Here is a 19,217-nt window from a genome sequence, read left to right on the forward strand (position 1 = left end):
AAAATATACTGGAGCACTGAATGGGCTTCTCAGCGCTATCAGAGCACCAACATGCCCACACACATACACCACACACACCATCTTGTTTAAGATGTTAAAAAACACATTCCAGTTTATTATTTTCAATACCTGGAGGAATCTCCCAGAGGTGGATAGTTTTTTATTCAATTCGCTTATACAGCTCAGATAGAGGCTTTTGGTTTGCATTAAATATCAGCCTATTATTTTTACTGTTATTATTATTATTATTACTATTACTTTTATTATCATCATCATCATCATCATCATTATTATATAGTAGCTCAAATCGGGGAGCCAAATTAAAAATGCCAACGCAGTTTTGTTGTTGGGACAACAAACTCCCGCCCTGCTGAGGGTGTTTTCTTACTTTATAGCTCCAGCAGCATGTTACTGGTTTTGTAATTGCCTCCTTTCTGACCACCTTCTGCTTGTTTATATTTTTACTGAGTTTTATACCCTCAGTTAACTGATGATCTTAGGCATGAACCAACACGTTTCCCGTTTTCAGATGTAACGCGTCTTCTTTCTGGTGTTTTACCGACATCTAGTGGTTACAGAAAGAAAGGCTTTACAAAGTTCAGATCGCCAGCGTCGTACGGTTGTAGCCTCCACAAGCAGTTTTGAATTATTATTATCTTGTTTGCCAGGCCAGCAGTCTGACCGCTCCTAAATATTTGGGCATACATGTTTCAGTTTCAGCCTCAAGGTAGCCAAGAAGTTCTGGATTACGATGCAGCATCCCCATGTGTTGTTTATACATTAGCAGTGATGTGGGATTAATTTAGAAACCAGAAACCAAAATCTAAACGACAAGCTTCATCATGTGCAAGTATCAACATAGTTGCTTTACTCATTTAAATTAAGTATTGAAACGCATTTGCAAGCAGGCTTTATTTCTAAAATGTATGTTCATAAGGTTATCTGTGGCTTTATTGATCTAAACTAGGCAAAGCTAAGGACAGCATACTCTAACATTTTTTATATCCCATTGAAGACAAAGAGAACATACTCCTGGTGAGCATTGTCTTTATTAATAAAGGCTTTATCTGTTCACATGCAACCTGGTGTGATACCATTGATTGCAGCAAGATAGAAGCACGCACTGGATATGAAGCCAGACCATTTCAATACTCTATGCATGCACAAAATGTAAATTCCACTAGTTCTTTAACAGGTTAGAAAGCATCTCATATTAGATGGAAGAGCTGAAATAACTGAAGCAGGTGACACGATTCCTAGTCACCATCAGCCATTAGAAGAGTTGTAGATCTGTGCCATAACATCTATGCAAGGTACAGTCAATAAAAGAGGCAGTTGGTGGTACACTGAGTTTGCATTGAATATTGTAGCAGGTTCACTGGTTTGCATGTAGGTCGGATTAACTTCACTAAGGTAAGAACATTTCCAACCACTGGGGGTTAGTTACAGTAATGCTTCACTGAAACCTAAGTGAACACAAGTTCATTGGTTAATGGTGTTTAGAAGGTGAGGAGGTTCCGGTTCAAAACTGCAGGTCAAGATAAAAATAAAACAAAATCACTTCCCAGGAAACTGCATTCTACAAATACTCAAATCAAAGGTATTTTTGGGCCCCCAATGTAACACTGTGGCCAACAGTGATGTGGTATTTCTGATTATTATAATTATTATTATTTTAAATCATTTTTTATTGATTGAGCCATGAGCTGAGGTTCAGCGGCGAACGGTGGTCCAGCCATCATCATCTGTCTCGTTTTTGGTGCGGCGAAGGTTTTCTTTGTCAGTACGCCAGCCCTTCTCTCCATCAGCGTCACGATCACGGTCCCGTCCCGGTTCTCTGTTTCGGTCCCTGTCGCGCTCCTCACGTTTATCCTCACCTCCACGACGCCAAGAACCACCTGTGGGGAACAAAGATGTTTCGTAGAAAATATTCCAGCAACGGAAGTTTTTATGTTTTAACTTTGGAAGTTTCGTGTGTCCAAAGTGGATGATTTCTTTAAATTAAAAAAAAAAAAAAAAAAAAAGCTTATGTAGCAGAGCATGTATCAATGGGTTTGCAGTGCCCTCTGCTGGCTGAATAAGTTATCTTCACGTTGAAATTTTTGACAGTCAGAAGATGAGCTCAGTGGATTGAGGATGGAGAGTTGGATCAGGGACACCAGCGTCTACAGCGTTTTAAATCTCTCTCAACTGTGATTACTTTTTATTTGATTTCAGGAAGATAAAAACCATGGTGATGTTGTGCACATCAGTTTTCTTTTAACATCTCTTAACAACAAAAGTGTTTGGGAGCAAACCATACTAGTTTTGGAATCAAAATGTTCTCCATTCAAGCTTGATATTTGATTATTATTAATAAAAGCAGAGCTTAAATTATTGGTAAATCTATGCAGTTTTTTTTTAATTGTTTATTTACATTTCATACAGCAATTTTCTGAAACAAAGTTAACATTTGTGCATAAAATAAATTACTTAGATCACACTTAATGAGATCAAACCCAGCAAAGACACTGAAAGCAAGTCTAAAACATGCTCTGCTCACCATCATCAGGATCTCTGGGTGGGCCTCTGTTGTCACGATCATCACGGCGATCTCTATCACGAGGGTCTCTATTGCGGCGATCATCACGGTCACGTCGATCGTCTCGATCGCGTCGATCGTCTCGATCACGTCGATCGTCTCGATCACGTCGATCATCGCGGTCTGCCTCCTCTCTGCGAGATTCTCTCCAGCTGCTTCCCTCATCAGTACCCCCTCTTCTCCAGATACCATCCTCTCTGTGAACGCACAGTGACACCAATTAGAAACTCTGCCAACAACTACCTGAAAAGCAAATTGTCACATCCTCCACGGTGCTACGAATAACTCAGCATACAGGCATAGATCTATTAGCCCCACCTGTTTGGACGACGGTCTCTGTTGCGGTCGCTGGATCTTTCGTCTCCTTCGCCATCATCTCCATCATCATGGGGGCCACCCCGGGGAGGTCCCCAACTTTCCTCTCTGGCCTTCTCTCGCTCACGCCACCCCCCTATATCAGAGGTGTTCATTATCATCATTTTATTAAGACTTGACATTTAGGCACAGACCAGCTGCCTGGCTGTTGGATAACAAGACTTTTCTATTATTTACTGATAGCCAATTGGCTACAGACTTACCAGGTCGGCCCAGTGGTTTCCAAGGTTTGGCGTCATCATCACCACGATGTGGCCCATCATCCATACCTCTTCTTCCAACTCTGTCATCATCTCCTCTTCTGGGGCCCCAGTCGTCATCAGCTCCACGCCTGGGTCCCCTGGAGTCATCCATGCCTCTACGAGGACCTCTGTCATCATCAAAGCCACGTCTAGGACCGCGGTCGTCATCTCCACCACGCCTTGGACCACGATCATCGTCGAAACCTCTGCGTGGACCACGGTCATCATCCAACCCTCTGCGAACAGGGCGGTCTTCATCGTCACCACGGCGTGGGCCTCGTTCATCGTCAAAGACCCTACGGGGACCTTTGTCCTCTCCGCTTCTACGAGGACCATCTCGTCTGAAAGGTAACTCTTTCTCCTCCTTGTCATCGTCCTGTCTCCAAGTCCTAAGGAGCACACAGTTGTTGTTAGAGAAGCCATTCCTAGCTGAGTCGGCATTACAAGAAGAAAAGCAGGAACTAAGTGTTGGTGACACACACCTGTCTGGTGCAGGACGACGCCACTCTGAATCCCCACCCTCTGTGCGTCGTCTCCATCCTCCATCCTCCTTTTAACAGAATCACATGATACTTCAAAATTACTCACAGTCCTGTAGACCATATTATCCTTACACAGCCCATCCCAGCCATCTTGGGGTAAGCAAAAGCAACTTATTAAAAAACAGATCCAAACCTTTGGCTTCTCCTCCTGTGGGACCTTTCTCTCCTCCTCACGGCGTCGTTCTCGCTCCTCAATCTCCTGCTGACGAAGACGCTGCTTCCGCTCTTGCTCCTCAAGCTTTCGTAGACGCTCCTGGTACTCCCTCTCCTCCTCCTCTCGCTGCTCTTGTTCCAGGCGTTCACGCTCTTCACGCTCTATTAAAAAAAAAAATTAAAAATCCTTCCTGGTTCTCTGTGGAATATGAGCTCCTGTCCTAACTTTATGAGGACAGGTTGGATCACGGATTCGTGATTGTACAAACCTTTCTTGAGCTGCTCCTCATGAATACGCTGTGCCTCTTCTTCTTTTTCCCGGTAGTAAGCATTACGCCTGTCCTCTTTGCGCTGTCTCTTTCTGTCTTCCAGGCGCGTCTTCCTTTCCTCTATCAAGCGCTCTTGGAAAGCCTTCAGTTTTTCCTTTAAAAGGCACAGAAGTGAAGCTGAAAGCACTGCTTCAGTCCTCATAGTCAGCTAATGCTCAGAGATTGACTAAGCAGTCTTACCTCATAAATGAAGCTACGAGCAGCTGTTATTTTGGACAGGAAGTTCTCTTTGTCCTCCATCATCCTGGACATGCGCTTCTTGTGCTCCAGAGCCTTCTCCCGTTCAACTTTCATGGTACTAATCTACATAAAGAGAAGAACAACTTGTTACATTCCAGATGCTCAGATGTTTTACATTCGTTTTTATCTCTTTATGTAAAGCGCTTTTTTCCTGCCCACTTACCCTCTCCTCCTCCTGGAGCTCCCACAGTTCCATATCCTTGACACGCTGCTCCTCATAAGCTTTTTTGATCAGGGGAATCTCCTCAAGACGCTTTGCCCTCTCAAAATAGTCAATCTGAAGAGAGATAAAACTTAGGGCCCAGTACATATTTAAGTTATCAATACTTCTACTGATTTAATACCATTACCTTTTTCTCCTGGTTCTTCAGACGCTCCTGAAGTTCTTTCTTCTCCTTCTCCAGCTGCTCCACCTGTTTAGCCATGATGAAGTCAGGGTCCAGTTCTTCCAGGTCCTGCAACAAAACCAGTTTGTTAGATCTACATTAAAAATGTAATCCATGTGAAACTTACCCAGATCAAGTTGATTATGGCTACATTTCATCACCTCAATGTCGATATCCTTGAAAGCCTTTGCTCCAAGTTCAGTCTTCTTGATCTGCTCCAAGCGCTCACGGGCATTCTTCTTCTTGATCTGCTTGTGCTCCTCCATGATGCGCTCCTTCTCCCTTTCTTTGGCCTCCTGCCGCAGACGCTCCTCCTCTGCCTTGCGAACCTTCTGCATCTCAGCCTCCCGCTGTTCTAGCTCCTCCTTCTCACGCTGAATGTTTAAGCTCTCCAGACGCTCCTTGCGCTCTTCGATGGTCTGTCTACGAGCCAGGATGCGCTGGTGATCCTTGCGGGCACTTTTCAGGTAGGCAGCGATGGCCTGTTGGTTATGCTCCTCTCGCTCTTGCTAAGAAAGAATAATTAAAAAAATAAATAAGATGCACTTGAATTCAAACAAAGGCATAACATGAGTAATGTTTTAAATATAACATGAAAAATACCGTCACTGTATGTACATTAATAAAGGGGGGGGGGGGGGGGGGGGGGGGGGGGGGGGCGCTGTATATTAGGTGCCTCTGGTCACTGTGTATCGGTTAGAGGTTGAACTCACCAGGATGGAGGCAGGCTTGATGACCTGTATGGCTTTAGCCAAAGATGCAGACATGGCAGTGAGCTGGTTCCTTATCTGCTCTGACGGCATGTTCTGCAGGAAAGGTCCAACAGGAGCATCCTCTTTGGTCGAGTAGTTCAGATCAGAGCCGAAGCTCAGAGTTTTAGAGGTGTGGTCTATTCTGACCTACAAGACAAAAAGAAATGTTAGATAATCTACAAAAACGCAGCATGTTACTTCAGTAATAGCTCACATCCCTGTTTCTGGACCATCAGTGATGTCAGTGTCTCTACCAATGTGAGTCTTACCTGCAGATCACAATGCCGTGCAGCATCTACAATGGAGCGCTCCAGCTGGAAGGCGTCCACAAATGGAACCAGAGAGGCCAGACGACTGAACTCGATGCTTTGATAGATCTGTGCAACCTAAAATTTAAAAAATGAAGACAATTACACCCATTTCAGGGTAGAAGTGATTTAGAAAAAAAGATTAACCAGAAGAGAGAGAGGATTACCTGTTGCAAGAGCCTCAGGATGGTGTTACTCTGCAGATGTGGGACATACTGCTGAAGATCAGGTTCCTTCTCAGCCTGATCTCTCACCCAGTTTAACACCTAGAAGAGTAGGAAATTACAAGCAACAAGAAATGTTAATTAAATGAATAAACTTCAAGCTGTATGTAAGAAAATGAACTGAACGACAGCTCCTTGTAATTATTACGTTTGCTGCTGCCACATGAAGCTGGACAGTTTACCTTGGTCACTCTCCCGCTCAGCTTCAGAGGATGAAAGTCGACCTCAAGCCAGTTGTAAAGTTCTTTCACATCAGTTACAACATACTGCAGCAAGTTAAATCTAACCTAAAACACAAAAATCATACATTTGACAAAAAATTTAAAACAAATTAAAGAACAGATAAAAACAAAAAACTATATTCTTAAAAGGGTGTGAAGATTTCTCTCTCTTCTTGAGCACATAGTGTACCATATCATTAATGAGACTTTGGCGGGTTGGTGGAGACTGCAGGGCAAGGAGGGTAGCTAGCCTTCGGTGTTTCTCAACAATGATGCCATCCATGTCAAGCAAGCGAGCAATATCGGTACGCTCAGGGGTGATGGGAATAGATAGCGTAGCCAGGAGGACTCGGGTAGACATCCTGAAAATTGAAAGTAAATTTCAATACATATTTGGTCATGATCAAATTTTAAAAACAAAAAACAAACAAACACTGGTGCATTTATCCACAAGGAATTAATGGAATACCGCTGCATCTCCTCTTGGGTCAGATTCTTTCGCATCTCCCTGGACAGATGATAGAGCCGGTGAAGTGTGCAGGCATGGAAGAGAGCGTTTCCAGATTTCCAGAATACAGTAGACACCTTGTTGTAGTAGTTGGCCATCAGCTGTGGTTTGGGAGGCTTCTTGGAAAGAGCAAACAGGCCATGGATGTCCTCAACAGCCTTGAATGCTTCCTGAGAGGAAAAAGAATAATTGCATTAGTACCATTAATTTTACATTCATCATGTTTCAAAGCTACTATAATATTATACATTGCCAGCTGCACATTACAGCATCCCACAACAGTGGAGGCAACCGATCTGAAAATGCTTGTGTAGTTGTTGAAGAGTGTTAGGTAGACTAACCTGCCACAGCTCCATGCTTATGGCGCTGTCCAGCTGCACCAGACGTGTCTCCAGGTGCATGGACTGACTTTCAGGGTTGTTCAGATTGATGGCAGTGCTCTGGTTGTGATGGCGCTGGATCTGACCCAGATGCATGCGCAGGTTGTCACAGAGCTTACGAAATTCTGCCTTGCGGGTGTACTGAAGGCAAAACTTGAATGCTGCAGGGAAGGTAGGATTTTAGAGCCTCGTACTTAAAGGTTTTAACTGTAAAAATGTTTGCAGTTGCAAAACTATTCAGTTATTTAATATTAATAGTAACAACAACAACAATAACTGTTCACTTTGACAATTAATTTAATCTGTTACATTATATCTTATTACATCGCATTGCTTTGCGTAACTGCTGTAATACCTTGAGGATTAGCTAATCCTAGACTCACAGCAAACAGACTTGAAATACATTTCTGAATAATAATTAAATGACTTCATTGGGAAAGATTTTTGTTTTATAAAACATACTATACATGCATTGGTGTTAATTAACATCCATATACAGAAAACGATTAAAAATACAAAAACTTTATATTAAGATGGTAGTAAGCAGCCTGGAATATTGACTTAGGACTAGAACATGACATCATGAAAACAGACAGTATTTAAAAAGTAATTTGATGCATGTCCCTACCTTGCTGTGCAATGTCATGGTATAGACGCTCCACCTTGGAGTTGTTTCTCAGCAGGTCAAGGCACTGGCGGTAGGACTCCCACAAGAACTTCACCCACGGAGTGAGGAGCAGGCGATCAGTACGATCTTGAGTGTCCTCTCCACTCACAGCACTCAGGAGCACGCTAAAATCAAAGCAAGTTTCACATTAGTCCAGTTTATTTGTTTAATTGAAAAAAAAAAAAACCAAATCAAAATTTAAAGTTAAATCAAACACCAGCCCTAAGAAATGAATTAAGTCATTTGTTAAACAGCTGATTTACTATATAAAAACTTAAGCAGCATCACCTTTCTGGGGTCTGGATGTTATCCAGATCTTCGATGTCCAGGACCATTTGCTGGGACTCCTCCTTGGCTGTCTCAGTCTTCTCCTCTGCCAGCTTCAGGTAGGCCCTAACCACATCCTCCAAAGACTTGATGTTCACCTGGAAACAGAAAGCGCTTACATTTAGACTAAACTGCTATTTTGCATAAATTATTTTGTGTGTGCAAAAATCACAGATTTTTTCTTGCAGACCTGCTGGCAGATGTTCTTGTACTGGTAGAGACCCTCCTTGGCCAGGTGACTCTTGCGAAGATCGACGCAGAGCTCCAGATATTTGAGCATAATGGGCTCGTGGATCTTCTGCCATGTTCGGTGTTTCTTGCTTTTGATGACATCGTACAAGACATCCAAGGCCGGCTGCTTCTTGCCAACCTCAAGAAATTCTGCGCAAACATGTTAAAATAATATAAGTCAACAATAAACGCGTCAAGTCCCGCATCATTAAAAAAAAGCAAACGCTTCACACGCCGTGACAAGCTAGAGCCGGCTGATTAGGCCGCTGTTGGTGCGTCGGTGATAGTAGGATCTACTTACAGCACCGATTCCCAGGCAGCGTTAACAACACCGTAAAGCTACGTAGAAGGTTAACAGCTCTCTGGCAGTCACTTACTTTTCTAAAAAGTCTTTCTTTTGTAATTTAAAAATCTGCGTAGACTGTTGGCTACATACCAACGTAGCTTCACAATTTCGATATGGCTTCCCCGCCATCCGGCTAGCGTTAGCAGTTAGCCCGGCCGGCTAACAACAACGAGTCACCAACGGCTAATGCCAGCTAACCCTTCGCCCAGTAGTTAGCATGGATGTGGCCCATCTGTTAAAACACGAAGCCGTTTGTATACTCACCGTTCGCTCGTTTCAGAGCATTCTCTGGCCGCTGAAAATACGCCGGCATGTCGATGACCTTTTAGCAAAGCTCAAAATTGGTTGACTTGGATTAATTTTAAGAAATTTTACCAGTCCATCAAAGCCACGCACTCACCCTGTGCAACGGTGCTGGCTGAGAAAGGAACAACCTCGTGAGTAGCCTTGGTAGGGTTGCCAGTTGCGTCACGTGTTATCCCTCCCCCCCAATCCCATACTGTGTGCGCCGCATCTATGAGGCGGTGAAAGGAAATAAAGACAATTAACTTAATACAACGTACAGTTCAGCGTATCCGCGTAGTTTTGTTATTATTTTTATTTCACTTTTATCATTTGTAAACACACCCTTTTCACATCTTGTAGACCTTTTTGGATATGCAAGCACATAAGACTTTAAATGACAAATGATTCCGTTGGCTGTGGCATGTTTTCAGTAACGGAAACATGATCATTAAAATGATACAATTTAAAACAGGAAATAACTTGTAACTCTTGTGCTTTTATGAAAGTTTCTATAGCGTTAGCACCAGTGGCCGTCTGAAGTCACTGGTCCATTTTAGAACGTAGAATAGCAATGCATAATCTAAACTTCCCAAGTGAGGGCTTTAATCAAACCTGGCAACTCTGACGGTACAAGGTTCCCGTATGTGCTCCCCCCAATGGTACCTTCAAGTACTATTCAGAAAAACATTAACTCAAAAAAGATCAATTCAATCAATGCGTGTGAAATAAGATAAGATAGAGCCCAGTTTATCTACCAAGTTCGTAAATTCCCGTGCATAGGTAGCAAAGAGTAAACACAACCAATAAAACCATGAAACAATAGCTAAACAAAGTCAAATAACTCAGTAAAACGGAATATGACAAAATTAAAAGTAGCTCTATAAGTAACATAAAAATGATAATTTAAAGCTAAATAGAATACAATTATTAGCTGTATAAATATAATCATTATGTTAGAGAATGTGCTCCACTGCCAGTCCAATATTGCCACTTACAGTACAGAATGCAATCTTAAAAGCAATCTTGGTTTTATTTTGACTGTTTTACTTTCAAAAACATATATCTGTGCTACAGATTACGTGAAAACGCAGACTTTTCTATCACATCATAATGTGAAATGCTATGAATTCATAAAATTTCAAATTTATATTTTCCTGCCGTCCGTGAACATTACTTGCATTTTGTGAGTTACCATGAACGCACCGTTACGGCTGCTGTGATTGGCTGTGAGCTGCGTAGCTCCTCCCTGCACAGCCCTCCTGTCCCGGAAGAGGGAAGCAGCTTCGCAGAGAGAGAGAGGGGAAATGTTTGTTGACAGCAGCAGAAATCTTCTGAATCAGACTGCTGGCAAGTTTTAGCCCACTTTCTGTCCCATTAAACCCATCCAGCATCGCTCTCTGGCATTCTGATCTCGCATGAACTCTCAAGGTAACTTTCCTGTTACAACTATGTCCGCAGAAGAAGACGCCCGGTGGCTGCTCTCCAGTTAACTTGTGCTTATGAACTGTTTCAGGTATGGAATATGGCAACGACTGAAACGCAGCTTATGTTAAGCGTGGGATTAATCGGTAAGTTTCGGTTAGGAAGTCGTTCTTTTGTCTTTTTTTTTAAGCGAAGTCGGCGTCTCAGATCCGCTGAACATGCAGGACAATCACATGATACTATTGTGATCCGAGAATGTCCCCTCACTGGTTTATTGCTCCTGCATGTTCAACCTGAATGGCTCTGGATGGGTTCCTGAGCGCCTCCAGTAACCTTGTTATTGGTAGTGATGCTCTTAGAAGACCCTGAAAGTCCAGTCTGAATGCATTTCTTTCTCCTGACATGCTAAATGTTGCTACATGTTGCTTTTATTTCCCCTCCTTCAGAGAAAGATGTGAATGGAGACACTTTGTGGGTGTGGTGCTATCCATCTGTGGGCGACGAACTAAGGGAAGTCCTGCTCAGCAAGTGCTGCCTGACACACGATGGCCGTGACTTTCACACTTTTGTGTTTGGTCAGTTCTCCCGTACCTGGTATTACATTACTACAATGGAAGTACAGGAGCCGACAGCACTAAACAAGGTAAGGTGTCTTTATCCAGGCATTAGCTTTATCCTTTTTGTCACATATAATATCTCCATCCCTCCATAGATGAGCATTTCTTTAATGTCTCTCTTTCTCTTCGTCAAGGTCACTCATTTTTCAGTAGTTGTTACAGCAAAAGACTTCAACCCTGAGAAATATGCTGCACTCAGTAGAATACTCTGCAGGTGACAGTCTTTATGAATACGAAGCATCACCTTATGTCTTTGTGCTTTGGGCTGAACTCACACAGTTACATTTATTTCTCAGGATGTATGTCAAACACGGAAGTCCGGTGAAAATGATGGAAGCCTACATCACCGTCCTCACCAAAGGAATCTGTCAGAGCGACGAAAACGGCTCGTTTCTCATTAAGGACTACGATGTTCGGAAAGCCTACTTGGCAGGTTCAGTCAAAGGTAGGACTTCACGTTTGTAAAGAGGAACACACATAAAAATACTGAACACCTTTCCCGGACTTTCCTGTGTACACAAATCTGCTATTTAAGATTTTTGTTATTTGTTTCATTTGTTTTGTTGTGGCCAAACACTATTTGAACTTTTTAAAAGCAAAGAATTCATGCTTTTTAGCTCTTATTAGAAACCCCCGCTGTTACTGGAGGTTTTTAGGAAGTAAAACATATCAGGGTCAGCTGATACTTCACATGAAAATGAAAGTTTTCTTACAACCTTATGCAGTCCTGAGAAAATCTAATAAACTTACCGCTTTAATAAGAGGGTACCCAGGTGCAGCTAATCAAATGTACTTGATTAACTTATCATTGTTAAGTGTGAGAACCTCTATAAAAGCAGAAGTTTTGTCAGTTTGCTGGTCTGGAGCATTGAGGCGTGTGTTAACACAATACCACAATCCTTCCAGAAGTGCACGTTACAGTCATTGAGTCGACCAGAATTCCCCTGTATACCAAAGAGGCCCATCTGTCTGATAGCTGAAGTTTTCCTTAAAAGAGCTGTGCATAAATGACTGACTGTAAAACGTCAATGAACTGAAGCTATGTTGTAAAGAAGACTGGGCCACAATGCCTCTAGTGTTGTTAGAGACTGATGAAATCAGAGAGAAAATTATGAGTTTATGTTATTGCTGTTTAAAGTGGTCGCACGAGCTACCGAATGATGAGGTGTACTTAATCACGTCTCCACACAGTCTCGTGAAAAAGTTTTTTTTACACGGGCATACACATATATAGTGAGATATACTTTAAATGGAAAATGATGGGGTTGTCATTTATTAACTTTGAAGTTATAACTGTTTGCTCAGCTGTGATGCTACTCTGCTACTCGTGCAGCAGATGGTGCTCAGTGTGCCAGAAACAATGGAGCCAGAGTCATAATCATGGAGAAAATACACGATAGCTGCTTGAGATATCATCTCAAGCAACAATTTCTGCATTAAGTAGTGTAAAAAATATGGGATAACAATAAATGAATAGCTGGGGACGGCAGGAAAACGTTATGCAAATGCAGTTTGGCATCTAAGTAATTATTATATCCATTTTTAGTTGATGTACAGCTTTTTTTAATTAATTCATTGAACATTTTAAAATGTTAGCTGTTAGTGGAAAAAGTCACAAGATCTCAAATCTTCGACCATGTTTTTGCTCTTGTCTCAGATGTGGTGTCTCAGTTCGGGATGGAGACCATCATCCTGTATACAGCCTTGATGCTGAAGAAGCGGATTGTTGTCCATCACCCTCGGATTGAGGCGTTGCTGGAGTTCACGAGGTGAATTTAAGACTTTCATAATCATATCATAGTGGACATAATTGTGTTGTGTGGGTAACTCTTTTCTCTGTTTGTCTCTCAGAGTTCTGCCGGCTCTCGTGTGGCACAGGAAAGACTGGTCCATCCTCCACCCGTACGTCCACCTGAGTGATGCTGAACTGGAGGATTTAAAGAAATGCCCCGGTGAGGCTGCCTACTGGTTTATCTGTGTAATTAACAGAAAACTCATCACGCAGCTTAGCAACTATCTGCACTGCCATGACTGGGGTGAATGGGTGAATTATTAATGCTCCAATATGTTTGCTTCCTCCACAGGATACATAGCAGGGTTTGTAAATCCGGAAGTGAGCAACAGAATGGATTTGTTTGATGTGTTTGTGAACCTCCCAGACAGCACCATCACAGTATCCCAGAGTGCTAAAGGTAGCATGTGTTCAAAGAGAGAGCAATATGTTGCTTTGATTCTCTCAGACTGATGCTGAGTCTCTCACAACAGAAGCCATGGCTATGGGGAAGTTGCACAAGGACATCGGCCAACTCATCGTGCAGTCTGCGGAGGACGCAGAGAAGTCAGACAGTCAGGTGATCAAGGTAAGAACGTAGTTAAAAACACCGGACAGGAAAGCGTCAGCTGCAAGAAACCTAGTCTTAAATCTAATGTGCCCTTCATCTGCAGGACATTTCTGTCAAGACTAAAGAGATCCTCGCTAACCTGGTTGCTCTTGCTGATGAGTGTGAAGACTCTAAAATCACACTGGAAGGTTTAAAGCAGCGTCATTTCCCTCCAGCGACGGAGAACTTCCTCTTTCATTTGGCAGCTGCAGAGCAGCTCTTGAGGATATAAAGCTGTTTTCAAACACTCTACTGCAGGTTACCATCCGCAGCATGGACTCACTGTTGGGATCATTACGTTTTTTTTTTGTTTGTTTTTTTTAAATGGCACACTGTTAATACAAGGAAGAAAAGTGTCCCTAGCATCAGATTTTATGGTGCACTGCTTATCTAATACATCATGGGACTCACACACCAATAATGGGAGCAATGAAAGGATTAGTTTGGTGATAATTAATGTTTTTTAGCAGAAACTAAATTAATCTACAGCTCGAGTTATTAAAAATATCAACACACAATGTGAACAGACTGGCTGCTGCCTGAGGTGTAGACCTCAGTGCACAGCTGCTTGAGTTTTTGAGTAATCTGAAACGATGGTCTTTATGTGGGATTTGCTGAAAATGTAAAACAATGCAAGTTTTATCCCTTAACAGTAACAGGTATGAGGGGAAAAGCGCCGCAGCTGTTGACTTGGAGTTTGTAGAGCAGAAACAACGAGCAGTGATTTTCCATCAGAGCGTTTTCCCACACATTGGCTTCCTGTTCACGGTGCAACGCAGCAACTCCAAACGTCACAAAGCTTGTTCATGGCTGGGTACTCACTTTGTACTGTCACATGTGTGTGCAGGTTTTGCAATTACCGATTTAGCTGATAGAAACTTTGCTGTGCGGGGAAATCAGATTACAAGTGTAGCAGACACTGCACAACTTGTAGATTCTTGTTTTTCTTTTAAAGGAATGTCACATTTTCTATTTTGCTAACAGCATTAGCGCCGCGCACAGCTGAAACAGAAGTAAACTGTTGTGCGGTGGGGAATTTTCAGAGTTGTACTAACAGCTTCCACTTCAGTCTTGAGCTGATTAAATAACGATTAATGCTTCCATTCCCACACTGACTCACTTGTATTTAATTACACGTCTTATTTTCCAAGCTGTTTTTTTCTCTCCACTCTTCTAAATCAGTGTCGTTAGCGCCATTGTTGTACGGTTGAATCCATTTTCCACCACATTGCAGTATTTCAGGTGACGGTAACACATAGGCTCGTGCAACTTTGAAAATATATTTTCATGAAAATGTGTAATATTTGCTATATCTATAAATCCAACTAATACTCAAAGTGAAATAAATTTCTATCAGAAAGTAAACTGTTGCTTTAAATAAACTCTTTATTTTGGGGTGTGTGTGTGATGTGGTGGTTGTTCCTGTCATGCTCTCTGCAGTTTGTGGAACATGTGTCAGTGGATTGTGTGTCTTCTATCTAAAGCTGCTTTTCAGAGTCCTCTGTGGTAGAATAAATGTCTCCCAATTGCTGCAGCCTGCAGCTCCTCCTCCAACTGCTCCCTCTTTATCTGCAAAACAAGGTCAGTGTCAGCTAAGTTCAAGAAAGCAAAACAAAACCTGAGAGCAGAGGAGGACCCCGACCCTTACCGTTCCCAGCTGTGGAAAGAGACTGAATGAAACGGGAATCATCAGGCCAAGGACGAGCGCTGTGCTTATGTGTCGGAGAGGAGCGACAAGCAGAGAGTTCCTCTGGAAGGGTCTCACCCTGTAAAGAAAAATCTATTCGGTCAAACCTGATTTTATTCGGAGGGTGTTAAAGACGGCTTTAACAAAAGGCTGACCTTTTCATGAGTAGCACCAGCAGATTAGGAACGGCGGCGGTCATACCGAACAGTGCCGCTCTTGACAAGGCAGTCTCCCACACAGCCTCACAAAAAAGGAAAGATCTTTACTACATCAAGATTTCACTGAAATTACTGATTTTTCTTTTTTTAATTTAAAAATACCTTTTCTCCTGCTGCTTTGGACATGCCAACAGGATTTCCATTGTGATCAAACACTTGGATGCCAGTTTCTGACTCCTCACTTCTTACAGTTAACACATTGAAGAAAGCCAGAGTAGCTGAGGAGAGTAAAACAACATTGCAGAGCTGAAAGTATGCTAGTTTATTTGCTCTTTTAGGGTACCAATAGGCTCAGGCTTCATTTTTTTCCTATTATCCCCAATATGGTCTTCCCAGGCAAATATGTGAGCTCATACCACCTGCTAAACCTTCATTTGGCAAGAGGAAGCCAATCAGGATAAGAAGAAAGTTACTTTAAAAGCAGAGCAGCTTGTTTCAGACAGAGGGTCTGCAAAGCTAAGTGTAAAATACATAAGGATTATTCTGAACTGTAAATCATGCAAAGCTACTCTAATAGAAACCTAAAATGCAAACTTTAAATACAGTGTCTGCATTGGGATGATTTCTACTGTACGAGTCTCCACAATACTATTTATGCACTAAGCACAGCAGCTTGTATTCAGCACACAGAACTTACCTGAGAGAGGGATTGGTAATATTGACCTAAAGAAAGTCTGCACTGCTGAGCTTCTTAAACCTAGTCTGTTGATAAAAATCTGAGGGAGGGCCTGAAACAGAAGATACAAAGTAGCAATGACTGAAAAACCAAAAGTTTACTTGAGGCATTACGGTTACGATTTCCATAATCAAAATGCACACACCCCTGCACATGTTGTATAGGAGACTGTACCAGTGATCAACAGAAGCTGCTTCAGAGAAATGTTGTACCCCTGGTGCTGAGAGATAAGTGCAGAAACAGAGGGAGGGCTCGAGATTAGAGAAAAGATACTTTAAAAAAAAATGATTGAGCTATTTGATCACACAATCAGCTCATAAATGAAAATATAGGCCTGATCTAAACACTTTACCTGCTCTGATGAAGAATTTCTGTTTGCATAATTGAACCCAGCACTGTAACTCTGCAGCAGAAACTGAAAGAGTGCAGTGGAATATTTGCCATTAGTTACTTTGTTCATGTCTAATATATATATATTTATCAATCTCATCAATATGCTTTGTTACCTGCCAAAACAGAGCAGGTTTCACAGTGCTGTGTGGCAAAAGACTGGCAACAACCTGTGAAATTAAATAAATAAACTTCCTTTTGAAAAAAAAAGTTCTATATCTCTATCTATCTATCTATCTATCTATCTATCTATCTATCTATCTATCTATAGATAAAGGAGAAGACACCTACCAAAGGTCCTGATATAGGAAGAAATGCTGAAAAGAAGCAGGTGGACATGAACTCATCAGAATCTCCTGTAAAACTCTTTCAGCGATATACAGCACTGTGCAAAAGTCTTGAGCCGCACCTTGTTTGTGTTTTTAAAAAAATGTATTTTTATTGTAAGGAGACAGTTTATTTTATTATTTAGAAGTGTTTTAAGTGCTTTTGAGGAATAGTTCTGCAGGCTTTCTAAACGTCTTTCAAAGTTTTTCTTTGGACATCAGCTGCTTTCACACTCATTTTCTGTTCTTTCGTTGTACCTGACCATTTTCAGAGGACTGTTCTGAATCATTCAAGCATAAAAGGACATTTAACTTAAGGGATGAACGATTGTTATGTGTAGACACAACAGACAGTCAAAAAAAAAAAAACTACAGCAGACGAGGAGTACCTGAAAGGTAGGTGTGTGTGTGTGTGTGTGTGTGTGTGTGTGTGTGTGTGTGTGTGTGTGTGTGTGTGTGTGTGTGTATGTGGACCCATCTACTGCTCACCAAAACCTCATCAGAAATGGTCTCAATGGGAGGTGGCTGTCAGGAAGCCATTATTAAGAACTCGGAAACATAGGGATAAGACTGGAGTTCATTTGAGTTCCACCTTGCAAACACACTGCTAGTGCAGTGCTGCATACTTGGATAGAAAAAAAACACACAGTGGAACGCTATCGGTCATGGATTGGCCTCCCCAGAGCCTGGACCTCAACATTATTGAAGCAGTGTGGGATCATCTTGACAGAGAACAGAAGAAAAGGCAGCCAACATCCAAAGAAGAGCTTTGAATGTCCTTCATGAAGCCTGGAGAACTATTCCTGAAGACTACTTAAAGAAATCACAAGAAAGCTGCATGTTTTGAAATATTGTTGCATTCATTATCCTTTTTCATTGCACAATATATAGATATGGACTGCTATTGTGCCCATTTACTTGGATTCTACTAGGGTAGCTTTCATTTAATTCACAGACATAATGGACCCTGGTGCAGCCCATCAATCTGACACAGGTTATTTTCATCCCATTCCCCCCCCTTCTTAAGCTCCTTTTCTTCTACCTGATCACGCAGGTTACTTATATATATGTTATACATGTTAACCTTGTTATTTGAAACTTTATCTCATATAACACATGACCAAAGTTTTTCTTTGGAGATAAAATATGGAAAAGTCTAACAGGTCTATTTTAATGCTTCAGGAATACACATGGGAAAAAACACAGCTGATTGCTGTTTGAACTTACAGGTGTTTATCTGGAAAACCTGCAGCCTTTGTAGCATCTTTAACAACTGTTTAAATCTTTGTTATCACACATATGAACTGATCACACTGCAACTGTATGTATGGAAACTTGTAAACAACACTTGTAAAAGTATGTTACCTGGCGGCCGAAAAATTAGGGGAAGAGCAGCCCCAGAATCAGGGTGGACAGATGACTGTGGAGGCAAAGTGGTCATCCTCCTTTAAATCACATCTGCACAACATAGCTCCTTCCACTTAACAATACTTTAATAAGACTGATAGCGAGGAAATCTTAATTTAGGGTCACTTCTTGCAAGACTTACAAGTGAGATGGTCAGTGCAGCTTCATCCTAGTAGAGAAAATGAAAGAAAGAGAAGTAAAACAACCTGCAGCAGGTTCACAGTGTTGTGTACGTGACCACTGTGCACTCAGATCCTTCAACATAATCTGACCTTTTCATTTAATTTTTCTCCGCTTCCAAGGAGAGAGTGAGCCTTTTGTATCTCAGGCTGCGGGGAGCAAAATCACAAGGTAAACATCAGGTATTTTCCACTCATCCCATAATATCGGATCACTGCAGTGGTTGCTACTCACGTCAGATGAGAGCAGGAGGGTTGGATTAAGGAGATTAACCCAGATCTTGAGTCGACGGAGGAAAGACTGTAAAACAGGAAAAGTGTAGTCATGAAAAAGCACGAAAGAAACCAATTCCATGGTAACTGTGAGAGGTGATGCTATGCATGCTGTGCACCGTTACCTGTCCCTCTGCTTTCCAGTACAACAGGTTAGGATCCATTAGAACAACGAGTACATTCACGTTTCATAAATTAAATCACTCACAGTGACACTATTACAGTACATCGCCTACAAGCATGCATTTCTCATGCTTTTGAGGTCAACTTCTAATTAGACTCAACTTCCGCCACCAGTCACGTGTTCGCAAAGGTTTATGCTACATTCAGGGATGTGGGATATATCAGGCGTCGCGTTTTTTTTTCCTAGTGGCTTTCTGCTCAGCGTGTTCAACAGAGACCGCAACGACCAATTTAGCATTTTTACGGTCAAACAAACACAATTTAAATTAAAAAGAAAAAAAATATCAGCTTCGTGTTTCGCTCACTTAAAATATTTTTGTCTAAATATTACGAGCTGTACCTGAAGGTAACGTGACTTTAG

General features: G+C 41.8%; 3 protein-coding genes across 3 annotated transcripts; 1 reads left to right on the forward strand and 2 right to left on the reverse strand.

Moving 5' to 3' along the window:
• Positions 1-1,035: 1,035 nt before the first annotated feature.
• Positions 1,036-9,244, reverse strand: eif3a (eukaryotic translation initiation factor 3 subunit A). Its single transcript, XM_085368887.1, has 22 exons — positions 9,077-9,244; positions 8,426-8,616; positions 8,197-8,333; positions 7,870-8,033; positions 7,203-7,402; positions 6,823-7,031; positions 6,544-6,715; positions 6,315-6,419; positions 6,076-6,174; positions 5,870-5,986; positions 5,562-5,747; positions 5,010-5,357; positions 4,813-4,917; positions 4,626-4,739; positions 4,403-4,525; positions 4,163-4,316; positions 3,874-4,055; positions 3,681-3,748; positions 3,160-3,587; positions 2,900-3,032; positions 2,543-2,778; positions 1,036-1,898 (listed from the first exon to the last, which is right to left on the reverse strand). Exons 1-22 carry the CDS (start codon positions 9,123-9,125, stop codon positions 1,714-1,716), a joined length of 3,705 nt encoding a protein of 1,234 aa, XP_085225013.1. The 5' UTR covers positions 9,126-9,244; the 3' UTR covers positions 1,036-1,713.
• Positions 9,245-10,381: 1,137 nt separating this feature from the next.
• dennd10 (DENN domain containing 10) lies at positions 10,382-14,907 on the forward strand. Its single transcript, XM_085369520.1, has 10 exons — positions 10,382-10,525; positions 10,611-10,665; positions 10,966-11,162; positions 11,271-11,350; positions 11,433-11,581; positions 12,794-12,905; positions 12,988-13,088; positions 13,221-13,328; positions 13,402-13,496; positions 13,582-14,907. Exons 2-10 carry the CDS (start codon positions 10,620-10,622, stop codon positions 13,747-13,749), a joined length of 1,056 nt encoding a protein of 351 aa, XP_085225646.1. The 5' UTR covers positions 10,382-10,525; positions 10,611-10,619; the 3' UTR covers positions 13,750-14,907.
• On the reverse strand, positions 14,891-18,940 carry sfxn4 (sideroflexin 4). Its single transcript, XM_085369522.1, has 14 exons — positions 18,799-18,940; positions 18,636-18,701; positions 18,494-18,550; positions 18,364-18,390; positions 18,180-18,234; positions 16,780-16,805; positions 16,605-16,658; positions 16,451-16,513; positions 16,244-16,318; positions 16,060-16,150; positions 15,525-15,640; positions 15,360-15,445; positions 15,166-15,283; positions 14,891-15,086 (listed from the first exon to the last, which is right to left on the reverse strand). The coding sequence occupies exons 1-14, from the start codon at positions 18,835-18,837 to the stop codon at positions 15,009-15,011; spliced, it is 951 nt and encodes a 316-aa protein (XP_085225648.1). The 5' UTR covers positions 18,838-18,940; the 3' UTR covers positions 14,891-15,008.
• Between the last annotated feature and the right edge of the window lie 277 nt (positions 18,941-19,217).

Source organism: Diplotaxodon limnothrissa, linkage group LG13 (assembly GCF_057381915.1).
Source record: "Diplotaxodon limnothrissa isolate DT_005_m linkage group LG13, D_limnothrissa_male_GT1.1, whole genome shotgun sequence".
Taxonomy (NCBI): domain Eukaryota; kingdom Metazoa; phylum Chordata; class Actinopteri; order Cichliformes; family Cichlidae; genus Diplotaxodon; species Diplotaxodon limnothrissa.